Source organism: Mytilus edulis, chromosome 8, assembly GCF_963676685.1.
Source record: "Mytilus edulis chromosome 8, xbMytEdul2.2, whole genome shotgun sequence".
In the NCBI taxonomy this organism is placed as follows: domain Eukaryota; kingdom Metazoa; phylum Mollusca; class Bivalvia; order Mytilida; family Mytilidae; genus Mytilus; species Mytilus edulis.
Genome location: NC_092351.1, coordinates 39,542,700 through 39,567,187, shown reverse-complemented (window position 1 = coordinate 39,567,187; position 24,488 = coordinate 39,542,700). Strand labels below are relative to the sequence as shown.

At 31.5% G+C, this 24,488-nt stretch overlaps 1 protein-coding gene across 3 annotated transcripts in view; it reads left to right on the top strand.

The window, feature by feature from the left end:
- Window positions 1–308: 308 nt before the first annotated feature.
- Window positions 309–24,488, top strand: part of LOC139485525 (cubilin-like) — a 32,730-nt gene continuing 8,550 nt past the window's right edge. The window contains exons 1-18 of one of the 3 annotated variants that reach the window (XM_071270070.1): window positions 309–365; window positions 7,900–7,953; window positions 10,542–10,778; window positions 11,393–11,491; window positions 11,761–11,873; window positions 12,559–12,656; window positions 13,296–13,411; window positions 13,972–14,073; window positions 14,549–14,711; window positions 15,841–15,917; window positions 16,602–16,949; window positions 17,467–17,632; window positions 18,319–18,506; window positions 18,969–19,070; window positions 20,167–20,329; window positions 21,364–21,440; window positions 22,059–22,418; window positions 23,419–23,584. In XM_071270070.1, the coding sequence (XP_071126171.1) occupies window positions 7,902–7,953; window positions 10,542–10,778; window positions 11,393–11,491; window positions 11,761–11,873; window positions 12,559–12,656; window positions 13,296–13,411; window positions 13,972–14,073; window positions 14,549–14,711; window positions 15,841–15,917; window positions 16,602–16,949; window positions 17,467–17,632; window positions 18,319–18,506; window positions 18,969–19,070; window positions 20,167–20,329; window positions 21,364–21,440; window positions 22,059–22,418; window positions 23,419–23,584 (2,627 nt within the window). In that variant the 5' untranslated portion in view covers window positions 309–365; window positions 7,900–7,901. Of the gene's footprint in view, window positions 366–3,555; window positions 3,650–6,167; window positions 6,217–7,899; window positions 7,954–10,541; window positions 10,779–11,392; window positions 11,492–11,760; window positions 11,874–12,558; window positions 12,657–13,295; window positions 13,412–13,971; window positions 14,074–14,548; window positions 14,712–15,840; window positions 15,918–16,601; window positions 16,950–17,466; window positions 17,633–18,318; window positions 18,507–18,968; window positions 19,071–20,166; window positions 20,330–21,363; window positions 21,441–22,058; window positions 22,419–23,418; window positions 23,585–24,488 lie in introns of those variants that run through there. The other 2 variants (XM_071270069.1, XM_071270068.1) reach the window with 2 other exon arrangements.

The window sequence follows — 24,488 nt, the reverse complement described above, 5'->3', positions numbered from 1 at the left end:
ATGGTAGCTCCCTTATAGATTTTTTTTTGGCTTAAACAATTCTTCGACTAAATTACTGAATATCACTTCAACTTGGAACTTATCATGAATATTATTATTATGAAGGAACTTCTATTTCATGACAGAAACTCGTCATAAATCATAAACTTGATTATTAAATAGCAAAAACATAAGGTAAAATTAGAGTGGTCATTCTAAAGGTTAACTGGCATTTTATATCATAGTGCCAAAAAAAAATTCTCTTTTTGTAGACTTTGGATTGATTTCCCGGATTTTCTATCATTTCCGTTATCATGGTTATGGCATTTACAATTAAAACTTCCGGTCGAAAGTGAAAGTGCGTCTTACTCTAGAAAAATATAAGAGTAAGTTTTTATCAGCTCTATCTTTATAGGAACATTTTGTCATGTTATGTCTAATATATAAGTTTTCTTGTTGAATAGTTATCTAATTGTTGCACAAATTACTTCATTGTGAAAATCATTATTTACTCTGTAAAATCGGTTCAAATCTGACATCAGGTTTGTTCTGGATAGCTGTTTTGGCTGTATTTGCTTGATAAGTTTGTAACAAATAATCTCCTTTGCTTTATTGTATTGAAATTTCTCATTTGGTAGTGCAATTCAATTCTTTGCAAACATGAGTACAAAAAGCACTGTCAGTGCTGAATATAATTTTGCTAAATTTGGATACCTTGAAAAAATCATCTGCCTAAAAGTTCTTGTTAAAGTTTTATGTTCACAAAAATAATGAATTGAGTGTCAATAATGGGTACTTTGGGGGCCTCGGTTGGTCAAAGTTGTCCCCTACTTTGACCTGGAGATCGATCATCTGATATCTCTCTGGTTTGTCTGTTTCCACCGAGTGGCCCGGTGGTTCTCTCCGAGTACTTCGGCTTCCTCCACCATAATAACAGACTTCCCGGTGTCCTACACGCTCCCTTGGGCGGTGTTGGGTGGGGATTGTTCTGGTGGTGGGATAATATTGTAAAGGACACATCTCCATTAATCCTTAGGGAGTGTACATGGATCCGCTGTACCCTTGTAGTCAATCAAGGGGTGCGTCTTAATTGGCGGAATCTCAGTACATACATACATACAATGGATTAAAAGTTTTAGTATACCATTCCAAATAGTAATGCAGAATTGAAACTGAAATTTCATTGAAAAAAAAATCTCAATACATGCAATAGGAGAAACATTTTTAGCAATGTTAAGAGCTAAATTGAGTTGATATAGAATTGGAGATTTACTCTGAAAAATTGTCAATAAAAAGTTATATTTCACACCCAACCAAATAAAGTCTTGTTTTTCAAGCAAGATGTCTGATTTTTTTTCTTTATAATGTTCTTAATGTTTATTGAACATTAATTTGAATATCTATCATGTCTATTATCTGTGTTTCTTTTTTAAATTTACAGTATAATCTTGTCATTGCACAAGACAGAAGGTGGTAATGCCCTTTACCGTCAGGCGTCAAACGGTCATTTTCAGCTACCGTTAGCATGGTTAGCGTCATATTGGTTAAAATTTTACTGTGATTCGACAAAATATACTTATCGTGATTCGTCAGATGTCTCAAATAATTATTGTTACCGTTATTTTTAGGAAAAAAAATAGCATGATTCGTCAAATTCAGCTGATATTTGTTATCGTCTGAAAGAAAGTGTACATTTTATAGTCATGCATTAAAAATTACTGTTAACGTCATGAAGGTATTCCCATTACAACCCTCAAGACTGTGTCTTTCTGTAATGTTTATGCTATTGCTCTTTATGATGTCCATCCAGCAATATAAGAGTGTAGCACTGGCAAATCATCTTTAGATAATGAGTATGATTTTGAAAATGTGATGTGGTTTTCATATCACTCAGGATCATGAATGCTTAATTCTGTGTAAATTCTATATAAGCAATAGTTGAAAAATTGTACTTCCACAACATTACCAGCCATATAGGGGACCACTTCTTCAAAATGCCAGTATAACATGTATAATATGTAATGTCAACATTTTATGTACATTGATGAACAGATCTGTTATTCTTCCTCATGTAGACAAACACTCCAGATTTAGGGTCTTCATTGTAATGAATGTCTCCCTTTTTATTAAGGAGAAGATTCATGAAAGGTTAAAATTGATCCTGAGATTATCATGATTATTATGTATTTTCAATCAGCCCACAAATACTATAAATTTCTATACTACTTTTACTAATGTTTTGGCACTTCACTTTATTTTAATTACATGTTTTGTGTTTTGGAAAATTTTTCAAAATGTGCTGACTTTTGAGTCTACATGTATAATGCATTTTTCTGAGGGGATTTGTTTTTACCTAGAATTAAGACTTGAATTGTATTCATTTTAGAAAATATTTCATGTTAAAATCTCTATGATATATGATAGAGTTGACATTCAAGGCCATATAGTTACCACCGTAGGCTAAAATTAACTGTGTCCTTCTAATATTGTTCTATTTATAGACTGATGATTAACTATATTATATTGTTAGTTAAAATAATCTTAACACTTTCAATAAGTGTATGTAAGCACTTAATGCATCTCAAAATTATCTTGTTACATGTCCCACTTGATAACCATTTATTGAAATTGACAATATTACCTCACTTCATGCATTAAACCTTGATAGATACTGGGACTAAATCATGATTTTACTGTTGAATAAACCTTGAGGGTGCTAAAACAAATACAGTATATTTCTCTGTTACAGTAAATATTTACCCTGTAATGATCCATTAAATTTTGACATATAATCATATCATCTAGTTAATAACTCATCATTTACCCCACAAAAATTGAACTTAACTGGACTTAAAGCTTGCTTTTAAAAAAAAGTAATTATTATAATATTATATATTAAGTATTTAGATTTAATGTGCTTTGAAAAAATTACTTGTCATCAGTGTTGAAAGTGAATAAATTCTATTACTATTGTATATATACATGTACTGCATTTACTTGATTCTAATTTGTTACTTGTGATACCATGATTCTCATGTAGTCATGGTAGTGATAAAAAATTCTGATATGTTGATTTTGGGACAAATTTCTGGACAAACTATAAGTGTTTGGATACTGATAAGTTGCAATTGTAAAGAAAATTCAGTCTAACAATTTGCCAGGAATTAGGTCGACATTCTGAAAATTAGAAATTACTTGGAGACCAACAGACCTCCATGCATACATGTCACTGATATAAGACCATATCTTTTTTCTAGGTGAAACCATCTAGAACATTCCCAATAAAAATGCCTAACACAACATCCTTTTACAGTAATATCTTGCAATAGTTGTGCAATTACAACTTTTAAATGCTCCATGGAAAAAAGTCTAAAAATTTAAAACCGTTGTCATTTCCCTGTCCATTGTCCTATATAAGGACAATTTTATGAAAAGGAGATACTTGATTTATAAAAATTAAAAAAGAAATTAGATATGATTTTATTTATGCTTCATTGGTTTTGATATTACTTTAATTTTTGAAATCCCAAAAAAGTTTAAAATAGATATATTTACATATGGTTAAATAGGTAACTTCCTTGTTGGTATAATAATTATTTATGATAAATGGTCTTGTGATAAGTGTGTATTATAAGAGTGTCCTATCAGTGCAGGATACTGCCTGTTAAAGGTAAGGTTATTATTTGTCTATAAAAGTGCATTTAATGCAAAACTGATAACACTACAACAGGATACAAGTTCACAAGAACTTTACATATCATCTATACTATTAAACGAGAAGACCTCATTTTGTGTATCGCTTCTCTTCTTTCCACAATAAAGTAATCATCATGCCTCTGTGCCCTATAGGTACAGTGCATAGTCGCATTTGTCATCCATTTTTATGATTATTCAGATTGAGTTATTTTGGGAGAAAAACTAGAAAAAACGCATCCGGATATTGATTCCGTCATTGGGCAAAATTTTAAGTCATATTAGACTTCCGGTTTGCGTTTTTCTGTATTCTTTGAACATACATATACTACGAATAAAGTGTATTTTCTATCTGCTATCTTTTTCAAGTTTACTATCCACTGTGGTCACAGAGTAAACTAAAGAGAGAGAGAGAGAAAGAGAGAGAGAGTCTGTATAATATAGAAATGACCGCCGTGGATGGATTAGTAACCTGAGCATTGAAAGTAAAAAGCAAATACACTTTATTAAAAGTAAAGGATGTTCATTATATACAGTTAAGCGCTAAAAGTATGCATGTGTTATCAATCATGTATATGTAAATAGAAATTTAAAAAAAATGGGAATTTTTTGAAAAATAATGGAGGAGCAGGGCTAGGAAAACAATTGTCCTGTTCCAAAGCACCTGACTTTTGATACCTTTTCTGAAATTCTTCATCAATTAAATCTTTTACAAAAATTCATTATAACAAAAAATAGGTATGGTATGATTGCCAATGAGACAACTCTCCACAAGAAACCAAATTGACACAGAAATTAACAACTATAGGTAGTATGGCCTTCAACAATGAGCAAAGCCCATACCGCAAAATCAGCTATAAAAGGCCCCGAAATGCATGTAAAACAATTCAAACGAGAAAACTAACGGCGTTATTTATGTACCAAAAAAATGAACAAAAAAAATATATAAGACAAAAACAAACGACAACCACCATGACCACTGAATCACAGGCTCCTGATTTGAATGTATTTAATATACTAAATGTATGTTCATATTGAAATTAATAGAAAACCAAAAAATGGGAATTTGGGAAATAAAGGAGGGATAAAAAAAAACATTTTCCTGTCCCCAAGTACCTATGACTTTTGATACTTTTCCTTAAATTCTCCAGTCATTAAATCTTTTGCAAAATTCTTCCTACAACACTTTACATACTTTCAACCACGCTCTGATTGCCCACGATTTCGCGGGTGTGTTCTAGTATCAATAAACTATAAACTGAAAGTGCAATTGTTTTTGATACAAAATGTTATAATGTTATTTATACATAACTAAGGTTTATATTGTAATCAGTGGTGGATCGAGAACTTTTTGTAAAGGGCCCACTGACTGACCGAAAGGGGGGGGGGGGGGGCTGCTCCAGTCATGCTTCAGTGACTCCCTATATAATCATCCAAATTTTTCCCACAAAGAGGGGGCAGGCCCCCAAGCTCCCCCCTTTGGATATGCCTATGGTAATATAATGCATTTTAAAATTTTAATGAATTATAGTTTAATTACCAGTCGTTAAATTATTGCCCCCTTTTATAGATTTATGTATGTTCAAATTAGTTTTTGTTTTATATTCACAATACAACTTTTTTCTTTGTGGTAGTGGAAATTCCAACTTTCAGTATTTATACAAATTTAACACTGAAACTATTGTAAATAGAAATATCAAAGTAAGGCAGTTATATGCTATCTTCTGACATCAGACTCGGATTTCTCTTGAACTGAATTTTAATGTGCGTATTGTTATGCGTTTACTTTACTACATTGGTTAGAGGTATAGGGGGAGGGTTGAGATCTCACAAACATGTTTAACCCCGCCGCATTTTTGCGCCTGTCCCAAGTCAGGAGCCTCTGGCCTTTGTTAGTCTTGTATTATTTTAATTTTAGTTTCTTGTGTACAATTTGGAAATTAGTATGGCGTTCATTATCACTGGACTAGTATATATTTGTTTAGGGGCCAGCTGAAGGACGCCTCCGGGTGCGGGAATTTCTCGCTACATTGAAGACCTGTTGGTGACCCTCTGCTGTTGTTTTTTATTTGGTCGGGTTGTTGTCTCTTTGACACATTCCCCATTTCCATTCTCAATCTTATTTAATTTTATAAAGTTATATTTTTATAGTTTAAACATACAGTGTAACCTGCCAAATTTGACATCTGAGTATTTTAACATCCTGCTTTAACTGACACATTTTCATGGTCCTAAAATATGCCTATCCTTGCAGAAAAACCTGAGTAATCCGAAACCCTGCTTAATCTGACATTTTCTGGTATTACACAAGAATAGGTTACACCCTATTTATTTATAGTGGATTGGGAAACAAGTTATTGCAACTTTTATAAGTACAATGTATAGTGTGAAATTTTAGAACAATATTGAAAATACACATGTGCATCAGAGATCTAAGTGTATTTGTGCAGATAATATTAAGCACATTCATAAATATATATTGTGAGTGAATTACTCGTTACAGTTTGTAAATGCCAAAAAGTGAGAATTTCAAACTCAAAAAAGGTAATTTATAGACAGGATACAGGACTGTCAATGACTGTAAGTGTTCATAAATGTATATGAATACCTATTTCAATTTTAGTTGACTTATATGGGTCCTACCTAAATTTTACTAAACTATATAAACAATATCACTTTAAATATGAGGATGAGATATTTTTGTCTGTAATGATTGATTGATTGAATGTTGGTTGTGGTATGCTGTTGGTAATGAGTTTTGTACATGAACAGCCAAACTGCCTAACCATGTCTTTGTTTTATGGAATAAAATGAAGGTTTCTGCACTTTTTGGCAAAAAAATCCCTACTAACATAATAATTGACCACTCATTGGTATACATAGATTAGGTTCATTGAAGCATAACTCCAGAATTGTGAATAACCAATCAAGTTGTAGTTCAGTATATAGAACAAGCTAGCTGGTTTGCTGCTTTACAGCTTAAACCAAAATTTATGTACATATTATCACTGAACTAGTATATATATTTGTTTAGGGGCCAGCTGAAGGACGCCTCCGGGTGCAGGAATGTCTCGCTACATTGAAGACCTGTTAGTGACCTTCTGCTGTTATTTTTTCTATGGTCAGGTTGTTGTCTCTTTGACACATTCCCCATTTCCATTCTCAATTTTATATATAGATTTGTAGAAATATGTGTATTATATGCATAATCAGTCAGGGGATTTGCTTAAATGAGTGATTTACTAAATCACTGAATCAAGTAACATTATTTTCACAAGGGTTGGAAGTTAGAGTTGTCTTTCTTTAATAATCACCTATTTAAGTAGTACAAATTAATCACTAGAAGAAGTGATTTAATTTTATTGTAGCTTTAAATATAAAATACTAATATAATGATCCAGGGATTAATTATGTTTCTAAAATTATCAGAACCAACATCTGTGTTGTCTAGGATGACCAGGTCATTTCAGGTGATGACCTTGTACTGAATCTAGGATAATGAAATAAAAATCACTTGTTTAAGTATCATACCTCAATTTCCTTCCCAAAAATCACTTCTTTAAGTATCATTATTTTAATAACCCCCACTAATTTCAACATCCCCGAACAGTGAAATTTTAATCACGAACAGTAGAATTTTATTACATTATCTGAAAGATGAAACCTTGAACTTCAAAGGAAAATACTTCCACTTCTGGGAAAAATCGGTTAAAAAAGTATCAGTTTATTATGTAAAGCCATTATTATAGCATTTTTTCAACTAAAATAGAATTTGCAGCTAAATGATAGCATTAAAGGCATAAACCTTGCTACCTAAAAGAAGCAAAAAGGTCTTTATTTTTTCAATTTTACTAATGAAAAGATATTATTTAATCTATGTGTTTAAATTTTTTGTAAAACTACATAATCACAATTTGTGACAAAACTTTGAATTTGCTACTTAAATAAGTGATTTAAAAATCACTTATTTAAGTAAGTCCCCTGACTGATAATGTACGTTTAATCACACATACTCTACTTGCCATTTTATCTTAAAGTGAACAAATTGTCTTCTTGGGAATTTTCTGTAGCATCGATGTTATCAACAGATTAACAATGAGCATTTGTCAGTGTATCTCACCTATTTAATTCTAGCCCATATATATAGTGTATAAAGCCCTATCCTGAGGCCCTATGTATAAACCATCTATTCATTCTTTTGAAAAGATTTTTTTTTTTATCTTTCAGAAATGTTTCGCCTTGTGTGCATGGTGATTATTTTTGTTGACATTGCATCTGCAGGTAAATAGATAATTAGTTTCTTTTGATGTTATCAATATTTATCATTAATGCTTGGTGTCGTTACAGAACAAAAACATTATTTACCGTTTTTTTGTGACAAAAATGTCGGTTATTGATTTGGGGATGTACGGAGGGCGGCTGGCCGGCAATCAAATGTTGTCCGTACATTAACTCATGAACCGTTCAACCAAAGCTTTTAAAATTTTAATATGTTATTACTGACAACTATACGAAGGTCAAGTTCAATAATGGCGATTTTGACTTTTACCGTTCAGGAGTTACGGTTCTTGAAAGATTGAAAAATGGAGTTTCCAGTCGTGTCCGTGCATTTACGCATGAACTGTTCTACCAAAGCTTCCCAAATTTTAATATGTTGTTACTGATGACAGAATGGAGGTCAAGTTCAATAATGACGATTTTGACTTTTACCGTTCAGGAGTTATGGTTCTTGAAAGATTGAAAAATGGAGTTTCCAGTCGTGTCCGTGCATTTATGCATGAACTGTTCTACCAAAGCTTCCGAAATTTTAATATGCTGTTACTGATGACAAAATGGAGGTCAAGTTCAATAATGACGATTTTGACTTTTACTGTTCAGGAGTAATGGTTCTTGAAAGATTGAAAAATGGTGTTTCCCGTCATGTCCGTGCATTTTCTCATGAACCATTCAACCAAAGCTTTTAAAATTTTAATATGTTGTTACTGATGACAAAATAGAGGTCAAGTTCAATAATGACGATTTTGACTTTTACCGTTCAGGAGTTATGGTTCTTGAAAGATCGTAAAATGGTGTTTCCATTCACGTTGTTGCATTTACTCATGAACCATTCAATCTAAGCTTGTCAAATTTTAATATGTTTATACTGATGACAAAATGGAGGTCAAATTTGATATTGACGATTTTCACTTTCACCATTCATCAGTAATGGTTCTTGTGATATTACCAGGACACAAATGAATGTTAATAAATCCGGTTTGCTGTCGTCGTGACAGCCTCTTGTTTTTGTTTACAACTGAAAAATTTCGTATAGCATGTATAGAAAGTTTATAACTATCAAACAAATATGTAATTTAACATATATAAAAAGTAATTTTAAATGTGAATTTATAGTTAATAAATATAACTGTGGATTCATTATTATTCATTGGATACTTACTTTCATGAATTTCGTGAGTACAGGTGAACCACAAAAGGAGTAGATTCGGTAAAACCCCTTTTTGGCCTCAAAATATAACGGTTTTACAAAATTGTTAAAATTTAAACTTTTAGTTATTTATTGGAAAGTAGAATGCTTCAGCTACATAAATATAGGCTGTTTTTGACAATACAATGCATATATATTGGGTACTAGCATCATTAAGTCATGATAAATTACTGAAATATTCACAATTTTAGCATTTTAGTTTCCGTCTAAAATGAAAGTGGCCGCATTTGTGTTCATTCTTAATATTGAAATTTAAGTTGTATTTGATGATAATACATATCATATATTAAAGTTGAGGATGAACACGGATTGCGGCTACTTTCATTTTTGACAAAAACCATCTGAAAAGTGACATTTTTTGGCATATTTGATAGATTTTTCATATTTAAGCTTCAATCGTAGCGTTTTTAATGAGTAACTCAGTTAAAATCTTTCACATTAACTAATTGAATCAAATGAAATAGACACTAAAGTGTTTAAAAAGTGTCCAAAATCTTTCGTCAAATAAACCTGAAAATTGAGGCCAAAATCTGCCCTTACCTATACTCCTTTATTATTCATCAAATGACAAATTTCCTATAGGCTTTTTGGAGACCTAGGCAAAACCACAAAATTCAATACCCATGAAAGTGTAAGTTTTCCTCAATCCATGAAAATTGGTACCCAGGAAAATAAATGAATCCACAGTATTAACTTTCAATAGTTTGTATATTCAATAAAATAAAACACTTCCATTGACTACAATAGACCACTTTCGAGTTCATCTGTCACCGGAAAAAACTTGTCAATTATAGGCGCCTTTATGATGTCATTTACCAGATAGAGGGGGTCGCCTGTATCCCTGCACTATTTACGTTCATCAAGCGTCTAAGTGATCGTCATTGTGCAGGATAAACTAGAAATAATGGTTGTTCTGTAGGTACTTAATGACAATTCCCTAATGACAGCAATGCTGATTGTCAATTTTGAGAATTCAATTTGCCGAATAATTCGTACAATATAGAATTATAGTTTTCCAACCACTCGCTCAACATTGGAATGGAAGTGACGACGCCCCTAAACGCACAAATGACGTTCACTAAAACCAGAGTTTTTGACGGAAATGCATCGAACTCGAAAGTTGTCTATTATAGCATTGTCAAATTTGTTAATTTCTATAACCTTCCTTTGATGAGACAAAATTGCATGACAATCAATTTCACTGGTGTGAAATATTGTCAATTTAGGACAAAATGTAACTATAGATAACCTCCCTTTAATATATACAAATTTCATTACTTTCAGACATACAAGAAATCATTCCTTTTATAAATAAATTTCTAATTTATAAAACAGTTAATTATACTGTCTTTCATTAAAATTTCGCAATTGTCTTATTTTATAGTTTCAACCTGTGATAAAACCGTAAACATAGACAGCTCTGTAACAACCATAGACCTAAACGACACTACAAAGCCAAATATATGCTCCTGGAATCTACATTCACCTAACGATACAACAATAGTTGTCAAGATAATTGACATCCAGTTACGGGGAGGCTTAGATAGAGTTATTGCCCTTGATGGACCAGATGAAAATAAAACAGTTATACAGCAGTGTGGCTTATATTGTAACTTGAAAGGTGACTCTATTTATAATATTTGAACAATTAATTTAAAATGGCTAATATTTCAACCAATTGCTTTAGACTTTGTTTTAGCCATAAAGGCATTATATGTTTGTCTATTAAACTCCATGAAACCTTGATTTAAAAAAAAATAAAAAATATATAGATTTCATTATTGATAGATTTAATTGTAATATTATTTTATGCATACCTTAACATGTTTTAAATAATTACAATAAGTAAACTAAGAAACAGTGGATCAATCATTTGTTCAGCAAGTTCTTTGTTTACCGTTAGTTTTGTAAAAAGCTGAAAAAAATATGTTTATAATATAACAAAGAAGATGTGGTATGATTGCCAATCAGATAACTCTTAAGTGACACAGAAACTAACAACCATAAGTCCCCTTATGGCCTTCAACAATGAGCAAAGCCTAAGGCTTTTAATAGTCTTTATAGCAGCTTTTTTGAGATTGCTAGGAATAGACAGCAACTTCTAACCAGATTTATAGGGAGATAATTGCAAACACAAGTTTTGTTCAGAAAAAGGATAGAAGATCATTGAGGGAAAATGGAAATCTGTATTCTATATGTATAAAGTAAATTTATGAATTAGTTTTATATTTTCAGGTGCATTTTTGATTTCCAGCAAGAACAAAATGTTGCTACAGACATACCTTGATGGCAATAACGACATAAGAATAGTCAGTGTTGAAGCCTGGGCACAAGGTCAGTGTGTGTGTTTATTTGAGTAATATTGTACACACCTAGGTACAGGGTCAGTGTCTGTATATTTCATAGTTTAGTTAAAGTCTTGAGTTTCCTTTACTCCCATACTAATTTTAATCGTTACAAACATCAATATTAGGGTGCTGGTTTTATTAATAGAAAATATCACCTTGCTGCTTGTTTTGCATTAAATTTGAATTTGTTGAGAATACATTTTTTTAATTAACAAAAGTGGAATTATAATACTAACAATCAATTGTTAATCATAGATAATGGTGGACGATTTTATGATAAAGGATACATAACCTTAAAAAATAGTACAGACAATTCTTCATACTACCAGCTTCACAGTACCATAAAGGATTCTGATGAAAAACTACAGGTATTTATTTCAGTTTCTACAGTATGAAAGTGACAAGTGGCATTCTGTGAAATATTTTTTTTTTGTGTGTATCAATTTTCATGGAGTTGAAAAAACTTGCTTTTTTCACGGATTTTGATTTCATGGTTTTGCCAATCTCTGCATACACAGTTTATAGAAAACTTGTAATAAGTTAAACATTGAGATTGGTGGGTCACATGAACCCACAAATCCCACAATAATTGGTATTCAACAAATAATGATGTTATCCACAGTAAATTGTTATTCAGGAGAAGAATTACACTAATCAAAAGTTGATTATTTTAAACTGCAATTTTTTTTATTATCCCTAAAAAAAATGATAATCAGAAAGTTTCTTGGCATGAGTTATTTTTTTATTCAAAATTTTTACAATTTTTCTCTTATCAATTAGATTACAACAGGAGGAATTACCTAGTGATATTCAATAGTTAAAAATTTGTCCATAACTTTGTCTTTACAATGGCAGATCAAGGATTGTCAAAAATGGTGTTTGTTTGTTTGGAAAGGTGGAAATGGGGAGTAAGGACCTTTCTTCACCTCCCAATAAGAATAAACCAATAAGAATAAAATTAAATATAATCAAATATATTTTTTATGTCCAAAAACTTGCAGCATGTTCTGTAAGTATTTGTATGGTGAACTAATTTTTTTTAACTAATTATAGATCCAGCTAATACTTAATGACAGTTTGATGTACCCTAAGTCCTCTGTAAAAGTGTACGATGGGATATCAGATCAGGGTCCATTGCTGGCAAACTTCAGGTAATATTTTAATATTTCAATTTAACATTTATGCATGATTCAAGATGATTTCATAAGCATATATACCCATCAGCTTGATTCTTTGTTCAGCTTATGATAATCATTGAAATAAGTATCAATAGACTATTGGCATAGCAGCCATAGTACCAGTATTTATATGTACATGCACAAGGATATCTATTTTTTACTCTCTCTAGAGAGGCAAAAGATACCAAATTGATATTAAAACTCATAAGTCGAAAAACAAACACTACTTTTACACCATGTTTCAATAAAATGGATGTATTGTATTAAGGAGGTGAAAAATACCAATCATGTAGACATTATGGAATGTTATCTTCTCTCAACTGGTATTTATACCTCAATATCCTCTCCTGAACAGGACATATCTGTTTGATATTTGTTGTAGAATTATTTATATGCCAATAGCCTATTTTGTTTTCCATCCCTTATTGTCTGAATATTAATTGTAGACTTTAAAAACAGAACTATGTATTGTAAATATGTTTTCTTTTCCATTTCATGGAATTACAGCAGTTATTAAACATCTAGATATCCTTTTTTATATTGGTTGATTGACAATTTTTTTATTTTCTCTTCCATTTATTTGACCTTTAATAATAGTTAATCTATGTACAGGACAATAGAACAGTTCGTTCCTATCACATCTAGCCAGCAGGATTTATTGATTGTCACAGAAGGCTTTAATGATGAGGCACTATACTTTGGTGGCAGTTTTGACTCTGTAAAGCCAGGTATGTTTTATAAAACACATCTTTTTTTTCTTTGGCTTGAGATTTGTTGTCCAGAAGGAACTTAAATCTTTGTTATCTAATTTTTATTCTCATGAATAGAAAAATTATATTTAGTGGGCATACTCATTTGAAAAATTAAGCATATGACATATGATTGCCAATGAGACATCTTTCCGCCATAGACCAAAAGACATAACTGTAAGCAACTGTTGTTCACTATATTATGGACAACAACCAAGAGCAAACCCACAGTAAGCTATGCAAGGCCTTAACAGAATGTAAAGCTATTCAAACACGACCCCAACAGCCTGAGATAACACAAATGTGACATTCAGTCAATAAGACAACCACAGTCTCTTGACTTGGCAGGCAACATAAGCTTATCCCTGTTTTTTTTATAACTAGTCAACATGAAAAAAATATTTAGGAATAAGTGTGGTAATATTTTAATATGAATAAATCTGCAGACTAATTAAAGCACAAATTCAGACAGTTTGCTGAAATATGTTTTATTCACCAGAATGCATGCTTCAATACATGCACATTGTTTTTGTTTTCAGATTGTCATAAAGTTTCATCTGAGTCATCAGGTACATTTTCATTGGACAGAAAGAATTTAATGACAGGATGTAATTGGTTAATAAATCCGACAGTGTCGTCCGGTTAGTATTTACTATGCTAATGATTCATAAATACTTCATCTACTATTTTTGTATTGTCATTTATTTTTGTCTGATCCTACCTCAACAATACAAATGATAAAACAACTTTTTATGAATGAATTTTGATTAGAAGTAGGTCTAATTCGGGTCTAAGCGTAACGCAGGATTGGACAATTTTTTTTTAAAGTTTGACACCTGAAAGTCGATTGATTAAGCGTGAAAACGGGAAACAAAGTCTGGTGGGCCACTGGAAATAACAGGTGTTATTATGGCAACAAGATGCAGGATACAGGATTCTCACTAAACTGCTTTAGACCACTTAAATAGATGAAAAATGTGAATTTAGGGATTTCCTGATAAATTGGGTTTTTATTTTTTGCAAGATTTAAGGATTTGCATAGTGATAAACAAAATATTTACACTCTTTAAATAATACAATCAATAATTCTGACCAAAGACTGTTTTGTTTTACCAGGTAATATCATACTGGACTTATCCTCTGTTGATTTATGTGGAAATGAGACATTAGTTATCTATGAAGGATTGTCCTCCTTTGGTCAGAAACTTGGAACCATAACCAAGAAAACACAGTTGACCAGTTATCCCTTGTTATCAGCACCAGCTGGTAATGGATTGAGGTAAATATTTCATAAAGTTAGATACTGTGGATTCATTTATTATCATGGGTATCAATTTAGTGGATTGAAGAAAACTTGCGTTTTTGTGGCTATTTGATTTTGTGATTTTATTCTCTATCTGCATACAAGGCCTATAAAATTTGTAATTGGTTGAATATTTGAATTCGTAGTTCACCTGTACCCACGAAAAGCATGAAAATTGATATCCAAAGAATCATAATTAATCCAAAGTAACAAGACATTGAATTATGATTAATAGCAGATACCGGGTGTGTGCTTTTATGGCATTATCACAGTAACTAAATAAAAAGCAAAAGACATCTAGGGATCAACTTCTAAAAGTACAATTTACCATATGACAATTTCAAAAGCTTTGTGAGCTCTAGATGGTATGGTGATTATATACTGTTGCATGCTTTATTAACATTCTAATGTGGATTCATTTATTTTTGTGGGTACCAACTTTCGTGGATTAGGAAAAACTCGCATGTTCGTGGATATTTATTTTTCGTGGTTTTGCCAAAGTCTACATACAATCCTATAGAAAACTTGCTATTGGTTGAACATTTAATTTCGTGGTTTACCTGTACTGACGTAATCCACGACAATTGGTATCCAACGAATAATGAGGAATGCACAGTATACAATCATATTTGAAAGAAGCTTCAGTGTGATACTGAGGATTCATTTATTTTTGTGGATTAAGGAACCTTGTATGTTCGTGTTTGTTTAATTCTGTGGTGTTGCCCAAGTCTGCATACAAACCTGTATAAAAAATGCCATTCTTTGAAGATATGATTTTGTGGTTAACTTGTACCCACAAATTCCATAAAAAATGGTATTGAAAGAACAATAATGAATCTGCAGAATTTGAATTTCCTTTGCCAAGCATACATATTCTATTTAGTCCAAGAGTAATTTAAGAATTGTTTCCTTTAACAGCCTTAATTTTTTTAAAGCTTTTTTTAAAGATTTATTTTATTAAAACTATAACTCTAAATAAAATGTTTCAACTGGGTTTACATAAAGTTTACCTTATGACAACATTCAAAATGATTAACAGTAATAAAGTTCTTCTTTGATCTACAGTGTATTACATATTATGAAAGCAATACCTTTATTTTTTCAGCATATTTTTAGACAGACCAGCACTCAATACAACATGTATAACACCTCCATTCTCTGGTTCTTATTGGACGGTTCCAGGTTAGTATGAGGACATTATCATTTGCTCTTTTTACTTTTACACAATGTATCACTATTGCTTCTACAGTTTTAAAACTATAAAACAATTCTGAAATACTGTCAAAATCATTTTATATGACCTAAAGAACCAACATTGGAACATTTGTCCTTTGATAAAAGTCACTATAATTATCCTTATATGATCATAGATTTAGGAAGATATGAGTGCAATTGAGACAACTCTCCAGACAAGTCACAATTTATAAAAGTAAACCATTATAGGTCAAGGTACAGCCTTTAACACAGAGCCTTGGCTCACACTGATCAGCAAGCTATAAAGGGCCCCAAATATTACTAGTGTAAAACCATTCAAACAGGAAAACCAATGGGCTAAACTATATAAAAACGAGAAATACTGAATTTATGATCCACATAAACAGACAACAACCACTGAACATCAGATTCCTGACTTAGTACAGGTGCAAACAATTGCAGTGGGATTAAACGTTTTAATGGTACCAAACCTTCTCCCTTTTCTGAAACAATAGTATAACATCACAACATAGAAAGACACACTATAAGATATCAACTGAAAGGCTTAACTCAATTAAAAAACAGTAACACAAGTTAACACACAATTAAGGAATAAATTTGATCTGTGATACAATGGAAATACATAGTTAATACATGTATTTCTACTTTCAGCTTGTACTAGTGATCTCCAGCCTACTGGTACGATAACAAGTCCATTGTATCCAAGTCAGTATCCTCTGAACTATGTCTGTCAGTGGAACGCAAAACCTGTTGACAAGGCAACATCCCTGTATGTCACCTTCAACACACTAGATCTGAGTGGTGCTACTACCATCAATCTTAATGTCAAATCAAAACAAGTTGCCAATTATACAGGAAGTGCTTTGCCAGCATCTGACTTGGTTACTAAGGTAACAAGTAATACAACAGCTTCCATTGTGTTTGACTCCAATACTGGTAACCTAGGAACTGGGATAGAGATTCCAGGACAAGGATTTAGCCTGTCCTATAAAATACTGGGTAAATTAATTGTATATTGTATTCAGTTTAGCTTATAAACACTAACATTTTAAAAGTTGTTGTCATGTAAAAATGAAGTATAGAAAAAAATCTGTAGATACTTGCTGAACAAGACTAATACCAGGATGGACCTATGTCGCTGCATGTAATTAATTGTGGTTGCATTAATGTTACTGAAAAGGTACTGATCCTTCCTTTCATTAAAGGCAAGAAATCTTTGATGAATAATTTTCTAAAGATACTCAGTCTTGTAAAATTTCAAACTCTCTGTGAAGAAGAAGTGGTTGTATTGCAGATGTAAATGGTTTATGTTTATTGTCCTAGAAAACAATTTTCAATGATCAGTGACTGCTTAAAAATCTGAAGAGATTTTATCTTTTATTGTGAAAATATAAACAGGAGTTTTAGTGTTTAGTCAGTTAGTAGATCTATCAAAGTACTTTACAACTGGTATTTTTCTTGTCTTTACTATGCATGCAGCATTTATAAATATAATTTTAAACATTTCTTTTAACAGAATGTGGTAACCAGATAAATGCAGGCAATGGTACTTTAAGCAGTGATACCGATATTCCTGATAATGTTACAGAATGCATATGGGTGATAACTGTGCCCCTGACGGCTGCATCACAATTTAAGAATATTGTTTCCTTAAAACTAATTATAGCAGGAGGAGGAAAAGGGTAAATTACATTATTTTAATTTTAATTTCTTTATAGTTATTGGCAATTTTTCTTATATTTTATTAAATACAATTTAAGATTTAAGGATATTTCATGCATAAGAATTATATAGTAATAAAACATAATATTTCATTCAAACTCCTTCATTATTTTGACTTTGAAAGTTTCATTTTTTTATTAAGAAAATATTTCATGATCTGAGCAAAAGATTTCATGATTGATTCTTTGGGATTTAGTAATAAATAACCTAATTCATATTGAGTAGTATTTTAGAGATAGGAATGTAAATAAAATTGTCTTCAAGCTTTATATGTTTTTTTAAAAAGGTACAGGATAGAGATAAGATGCATACAATTTTTTTAAAAGTTTCCCTTGACCATGTTGACCGTCCTTCCCTCCGTCCCATTTTTGTTTCTGCATTTTAACTCTGGTTTAAATTTGCCTTGCCCATATCTTATTTTACTCACACACAATGCTTAAAACAACAAAAAGCTGACAGAGTTACAATTTTGGCGGTGACTGATTAACTGTTCTAGAGTTATGTCCCTTTTTGATTTGAAAATTGCAAATCTTCAGCAGGGCGTTTGTGTTCTCAGACACATTTTCCTTTTACTTTATATATAATTTCCAAGAAAATAGTTAGATCTAGAACATAAATTTTTAGGTTGTTTTATATAATTTTCCAGGTACAAGATAGAGCTAAGAGATGGAGGTTCAGTCAGATCCCCACTTTTATATTCAGGATTAAAGTCTATGTCTACTGTGACCACAAACAACATGGTATGGGTGCGTTTTGCTCGAAATTCTACAGAAAATGACGAAGCTGCAGCCAACACATCCTTTAATCTATATTTTGATACGTTTACAAAACCCTGTAAGTATAACATTATTTCACTGATAATACTGTTTACTGATTAAGTTCACTTAAAAATGTTTTTCCTCTAAATTAGAAGGGAGATAATTCCAGATTTTCATTTAACAAATTTGTAAAAGTTATTTACCATTTTTTAAGGCAATATATAGCAGTTTGGTTTTTTTTTGGTTTGAATTGTTTCACATTTTGTCATGTCAAAACCTTTTACAGCTGCCTATATGGTATGGGTTTTGCTCATTGGTGAAGGTTGTTTTATGACCTTTAGTTCCTTAAATTCCTGTCATTTGGTCTCTGTTGGAAGGTTGTCTCAATGGCAATCATAACACATGTCCTTGGCTTATATATATTATCCTAGATGTTGAGCATCAACACAATTCATTATATTTTCATTGGAATTATCATATGAATATATTTATAGAAATCAACAAGTAATCATTATATTTTATTGATTCTAATTTTTAGTGTGCAATAAAGTATCCCGTTTACCATATGATGAGTATATTCTACACAGGAAGAATTTTTCTGCCAAGTGTACATGGGCCATATCTCCCGATCAGACCTCAGGTTTGTATTCACAAATTTCTTACTTTATTGAAGATTTTGCCTATGGATAGTTTCCATTGACATGATATGAATTTGAGTTATTTCCACCATTTTTGAGTGGCAAATGGTTAATTTTCTTGTTTGACCTACCAAATTGAAACATGTGATGAATACAATATATAGATAAAAGACAACAACTCTTCATCCAAGTCACATTTTGTAAAAGTAAACCAAACTTCACTATTACCTGAAATAATAGTGTAATAACAAGTCTGATAAGAGGTCCCCACTTGATTGTAGTGGTGAATCAAGGTAGGCTAAAAGAAATTTGAATTGTTCATGTAGAAAAAGCCTTTTTTATAACGTCAAGAAGCTGTATAACAAGCTGAATTTTGTCAATTTATGAAGCAGTTTGCACACTTATACTTCCATCATTGTGACAAAAGGGAATCAATTCTTTGTAAAATTGTGTCAATCGAAACTATGCATTGATATACAAAAAAATTTTGAATACTATTAACTGGTAGCACATGTAGTGTCAAAATAGATTGTAAAGAGTTCCATATTAAGAGGACATCTTACAAAACTTAAATATGTAATATGAAAAGAAATGAATGGGCTATTTCTCTCTAGGAAATAGCTGTTTATCTTTATGCTATTAACTGAATTTCTGGTTAAAATATTCTGCATTCACAACTTATTTAAATTACTATGCTTATTTTTCATTATGATTTTATCAATTAAAATCAACTTTATTGTACAATCCATTCCATGGTCAATTTATGAAGTTCACAAATTTCGATAGATGTTTTTTAGTAAAAAAAATCCTTGTTGAAGACTGTACTTTGACCTATAATGGTTTACTTTTATAAATTGTGACTTGGATGGAGAGTTGTTTCATTGGCACTTATACCACATCTTCATCTACATAATATAAACATTTTCACATTTAAAAGATATTCCTTTAACTCATTTTAATCCAATTTATATTTTAATGATATACGTCTCAAATTGATGGCTAAAGTAATTTGTGTGAAAATTGACTGATGCTGAAAAAGCATTGAATGACCATAACAGTTAACACCATCAAAACAAAAACATCTTGTTCTTTTTGTAGGAAACATAATATTTGAAATAAGATCAACAGACCTGTGTGATAATGAAACACTGTATGTGTATGAAGGTGGTCCATTGACTGGTAGAAAATTAGGAACTGTTACCAAGACAACACAATCGACCAGATATCCCAAATTTTCTGCATCTGTGAAGAAAGGTTTGAGGTAGGATTGCCATCATTTAATGATTATATACAGTGGCTTCATTTATTTTCTTGGGTTGAGGACTTTGTTTATTTTGTACTGAAATTTATAAGATTACATGTATATGTATATGTGCACAATTTAAATGAAACTACCCTTTTCTGTATATGTGACAGCACTGGAAGTGAGCATAAAATGACAAACAAATAGTAAGCATTGTAAAAATTACATAAATAATACTATTTATAAAATATATTCAAATCTTTTGTGGAAAGGGTGAGCAGCTGACCTACCCTTTTATACATTTTGGGCAAATTGCGTACCCTATCATATTTATCTATCATCGTTACGGTCGTTACCCCTTTGTCACAGAGAAACAATTAGATTAGACAAATGTCTGATGCATTTTAAACTATATGGTTCAAATCTCATCTGTCAAAAAAAAATCTACATCTGAATAAATCAGCTACCATGTTATATTTCATCTTTATTTTACTGCAATATTTATAGATTATCATAGATCATCTCAACGTGATTGATTTTCTTGCTTGAGCTGGTACGACGAAAGCGAGAAAAGCAATCAAGTTGAAATGACCAATAATAATCTGTTTATCGCTATTTTACCTATGACGTCATTATTAATTTCATGAAAACGGGCATGTGCGTCCTTAGTTTCTAGTGATAATTTTCATATCATTCGACTTCGCTGAGAAAGAAAACTATCAGTCTGCAAGATCAAAGGAAAATTTAGTAAAATAGCGATGATATATATTATGAAGCTTGAAAGGTGACCTATTCCAGTGTCTTATCCCTACCACTCAATACATAAAAAGTGCCACCATTGTAATTTGAACCCTGCAAGAAGTAACTTCTTTTCATCTTTTGGTCTGAGACAGTTTTAATCAGTCTGTATGAAATCAGTTTACAAATAATGTATACTGTGATTTATATATTAAAATTTCCCTTGGTAATAAAAATGGATGTCATATGCAATTTCTTAATAAAATAAGGCAAAATTAAAACCTTTAATTGATAATCAATTGCAATATTTTCAGCATGTACATGAAAAAAGATGGAAGTTCATCATGTAACTCTACTGTTGTTGTACAGGGGTCATACTGGACAGTACCAGGTAAATGTTTCCTTGATATTTTTTATAACCTACAAAAGTTTTGGGATGAGGTATATAGGAATTACTCTGTCTTTTCTTTCTGGAAGAATGAACGAAAGAACAAATAAACCAATGAATGAATGAACTCTTGAGTCCTCTGTATATTTACTATAGTTTGTGTTTACTTTGTAGTACATGTATAAAGAATGTTTTTCTGGATTGAGTATTTCTGAAATCATCCACCCCTGAACTTAGATTTTGTTTATCCTATTTAGTATGCTTTTTATTGATGCATATTATCCAACACCAGGTGTTTACGAAACTTTGTAAGTTGAAATAGCCTAACATGCAGGTGTCCGTATCAGTAGAGCATCTTCGTCTATTGCTAATCCAAAGAGTTATGCACTTTTTCAAAATTGTTTAGTAAGCACATTGTGGTTTCAATAATCATGATAATGAAGATGGAATGAGGAAAACTGGCTTTATCATGGATATCCAATTTTGTGGCTTGGCAAAATTTGTAATTTGTAGAACATTTAGATTTGTGGTTCCCCAGTTCCAACAAGATCCACGAATAATTGGTTTACAATGAATAATAATGATTCCAAAGTAATTATAATTTACCATATGATATTTCAGATTGTTCTGCTGACCTAGTTAGTACAAGTACCATTAAAAACTTGACCAGTCCTTTATACCCAGACCAGTATCCATTGAACTCACACTGTACATGGACCACTAAACCTTTACCAGGAAACAAAACAGCATCTGTATATGTAACTATCAACAAAGTAGATCTTAGAGATGGTAACAATGTCAAGGTCATCAACAAGGGAAAACCCCTGTCATACTACACAGGAAGTGAACTTTTACCTGACACAGTTGCCATGGTTACAGAAAATGTTACAGCCTCCATTGTGTTTGATTCTAGTATTATGAATAATGGAACTGGATTAGAAACTCCTGGATATGGATTTAGCTTGTCCTATAGATTTCTGGGTAATTATAATGATAAAAACTGGAAAGTGTACCAATGGATAAATATTCTTATTATGAACAGATATTACTCTCTTTTTATCACAACTCAATAACTCAATCAGTATCTAGAAATTTATGCCAATTAGTGTTGCAATACTTTACAGGGTTAAAACTTTCATTTTGTTTTGATTTGATGTAAGCCTGTTTTGTTTAAGATTTTTGCTAGTATTTATTGTGAGTCGATCTTAAGTTGTTTTCTTCACTTTTTGTGGATCTTATTAAGCCCTTATAAAAGTATTCCTCTATTTTATCAAACATATATATAAAAACAATGTGCAAGGTGTTTTTTTTTTAATTGAAATTTGATTTTATTCTAGTGTATGAACTGATTCCAGGTTTGGATTTAAAACTTCAAGAGTAAAAAAAACATAAACACTGAATATAAATGTAGGGCAGAAAAAGGAAAGAAAATTATATAGGGGTATTTTTTATTGACTAATAAAATTGAGAATGGAAATGGGGAATGTGTCAAAGAGACAACAACCCGACCAAATAAAAAACAACAGCAAAGGGTCACCAACAGGTCTCCAATGTAGCGAGAAATTCCCGCACCCGGAGGCGTCCTTCAGCTGGCCCCTAAACAAATATATACTAGTCCAGTGATAATGAACGCCATACTAATTTCCAAATTGTACACAAGAAACTAAAATTAAAATAATACAAGACTAACAAAGGCCAGACATGTATAATCAGAAATCTAATATGATTTCAAAAGCCTTGAATTAAGAAAAACATCAATCAAAATGAGGAATAGAAATGAAGTTGTAAAAAAAAATAATCAACAAATAGGTATATAAAAATACAAAGACTTTGTTTTCCTTGTTGGAGAATATAATTATATGTTCAATGTGAAATATTGAAAAGAAAAAAAAATATCAAGAAAGATGAAAAAACATTAGGCGCAATCTTGCCATTTTTTTGCCTTTTCCAAAATTTGAATAATTCTGATTTTTTTTCATAGAATGTGGTGCTAGTTTGAATGCAAAGAATGGAACGCTGAGTAGTTTAACAGATATTCCAACAAATGCTTCGGAATGCATCTGGGTGATAACTGTGCCTCCTACAACAGGCAAAACTGGAGTGAATATTGTCTCCTTCAATGTAGACATTAAAGGAGTTGCTAAATGGTAAGTATATTTACTCATGGGAGCTTTCTAAGTTGAGGTTGTCTGGACAAACATCTTGTTTTGGGTGTGAGCATTAATTTACAATTCATTACAATTTCATTCTTCAAAAACTGGTTTTCATGTTATAATGATAAAGATATTCGTGTACCAGTCCTAAAAGATTAAACCCAATCTAATTCATGATTGACGAATTGAATTATGGTTATCCATGTTGTGAATGTCTAAACTGTACATTTGTTAAATGTTCCTGTAATTGGTTGCTGTCTTATTTAAATATTGATATTAACTCCACATTTCCTTTATTTATATATAATTTAATTTTGGATGTAACGCGTCTTCTGATTGCATTTTGGCTCATAGACATAATTTAGTCATGTGACCGTGACATCATCATAGTTTTTCCATGGTTTACTCTGGTTTAAAATGGAATTTAGAACTTTAAAATAAATGTCGTCTGTCGTCTGTCGTCGTAAACTATTTCAAGAATCTTCTCTGAAACTACTCCTCTGACCCCTTTAGGAGTTATTGCCCTTTATAGTCAATTTTTAACCATTTTTCGTAAATCTTAGTAATCTTTTACAAAAATCTTCTCCTCTGAAACTACTGGGCCAAATACTTCCAAACTTTAACTGAATGTTCCTTAGGGTATCTAGTTTGTAAATTGTATCCGAAGTTATGATCTATCAACAAACATGGTCGCCATTGCTAAAAATAGAACATAGGGGTCAAATGCAGTTTTTGGCTTATAACTCAAAAACCAAAGCATTTAGAGCAAATCTGACGTTGGGTGATATTGTTTATCAGGTCAATTTCTATCTGCCCTGAAATTTTCAGATGAATCAGACAACCTGTTGTTGGGTTGCTGCCCCTGAATTGGTAATTTTAAGGAAATTTTGCTGTTTTT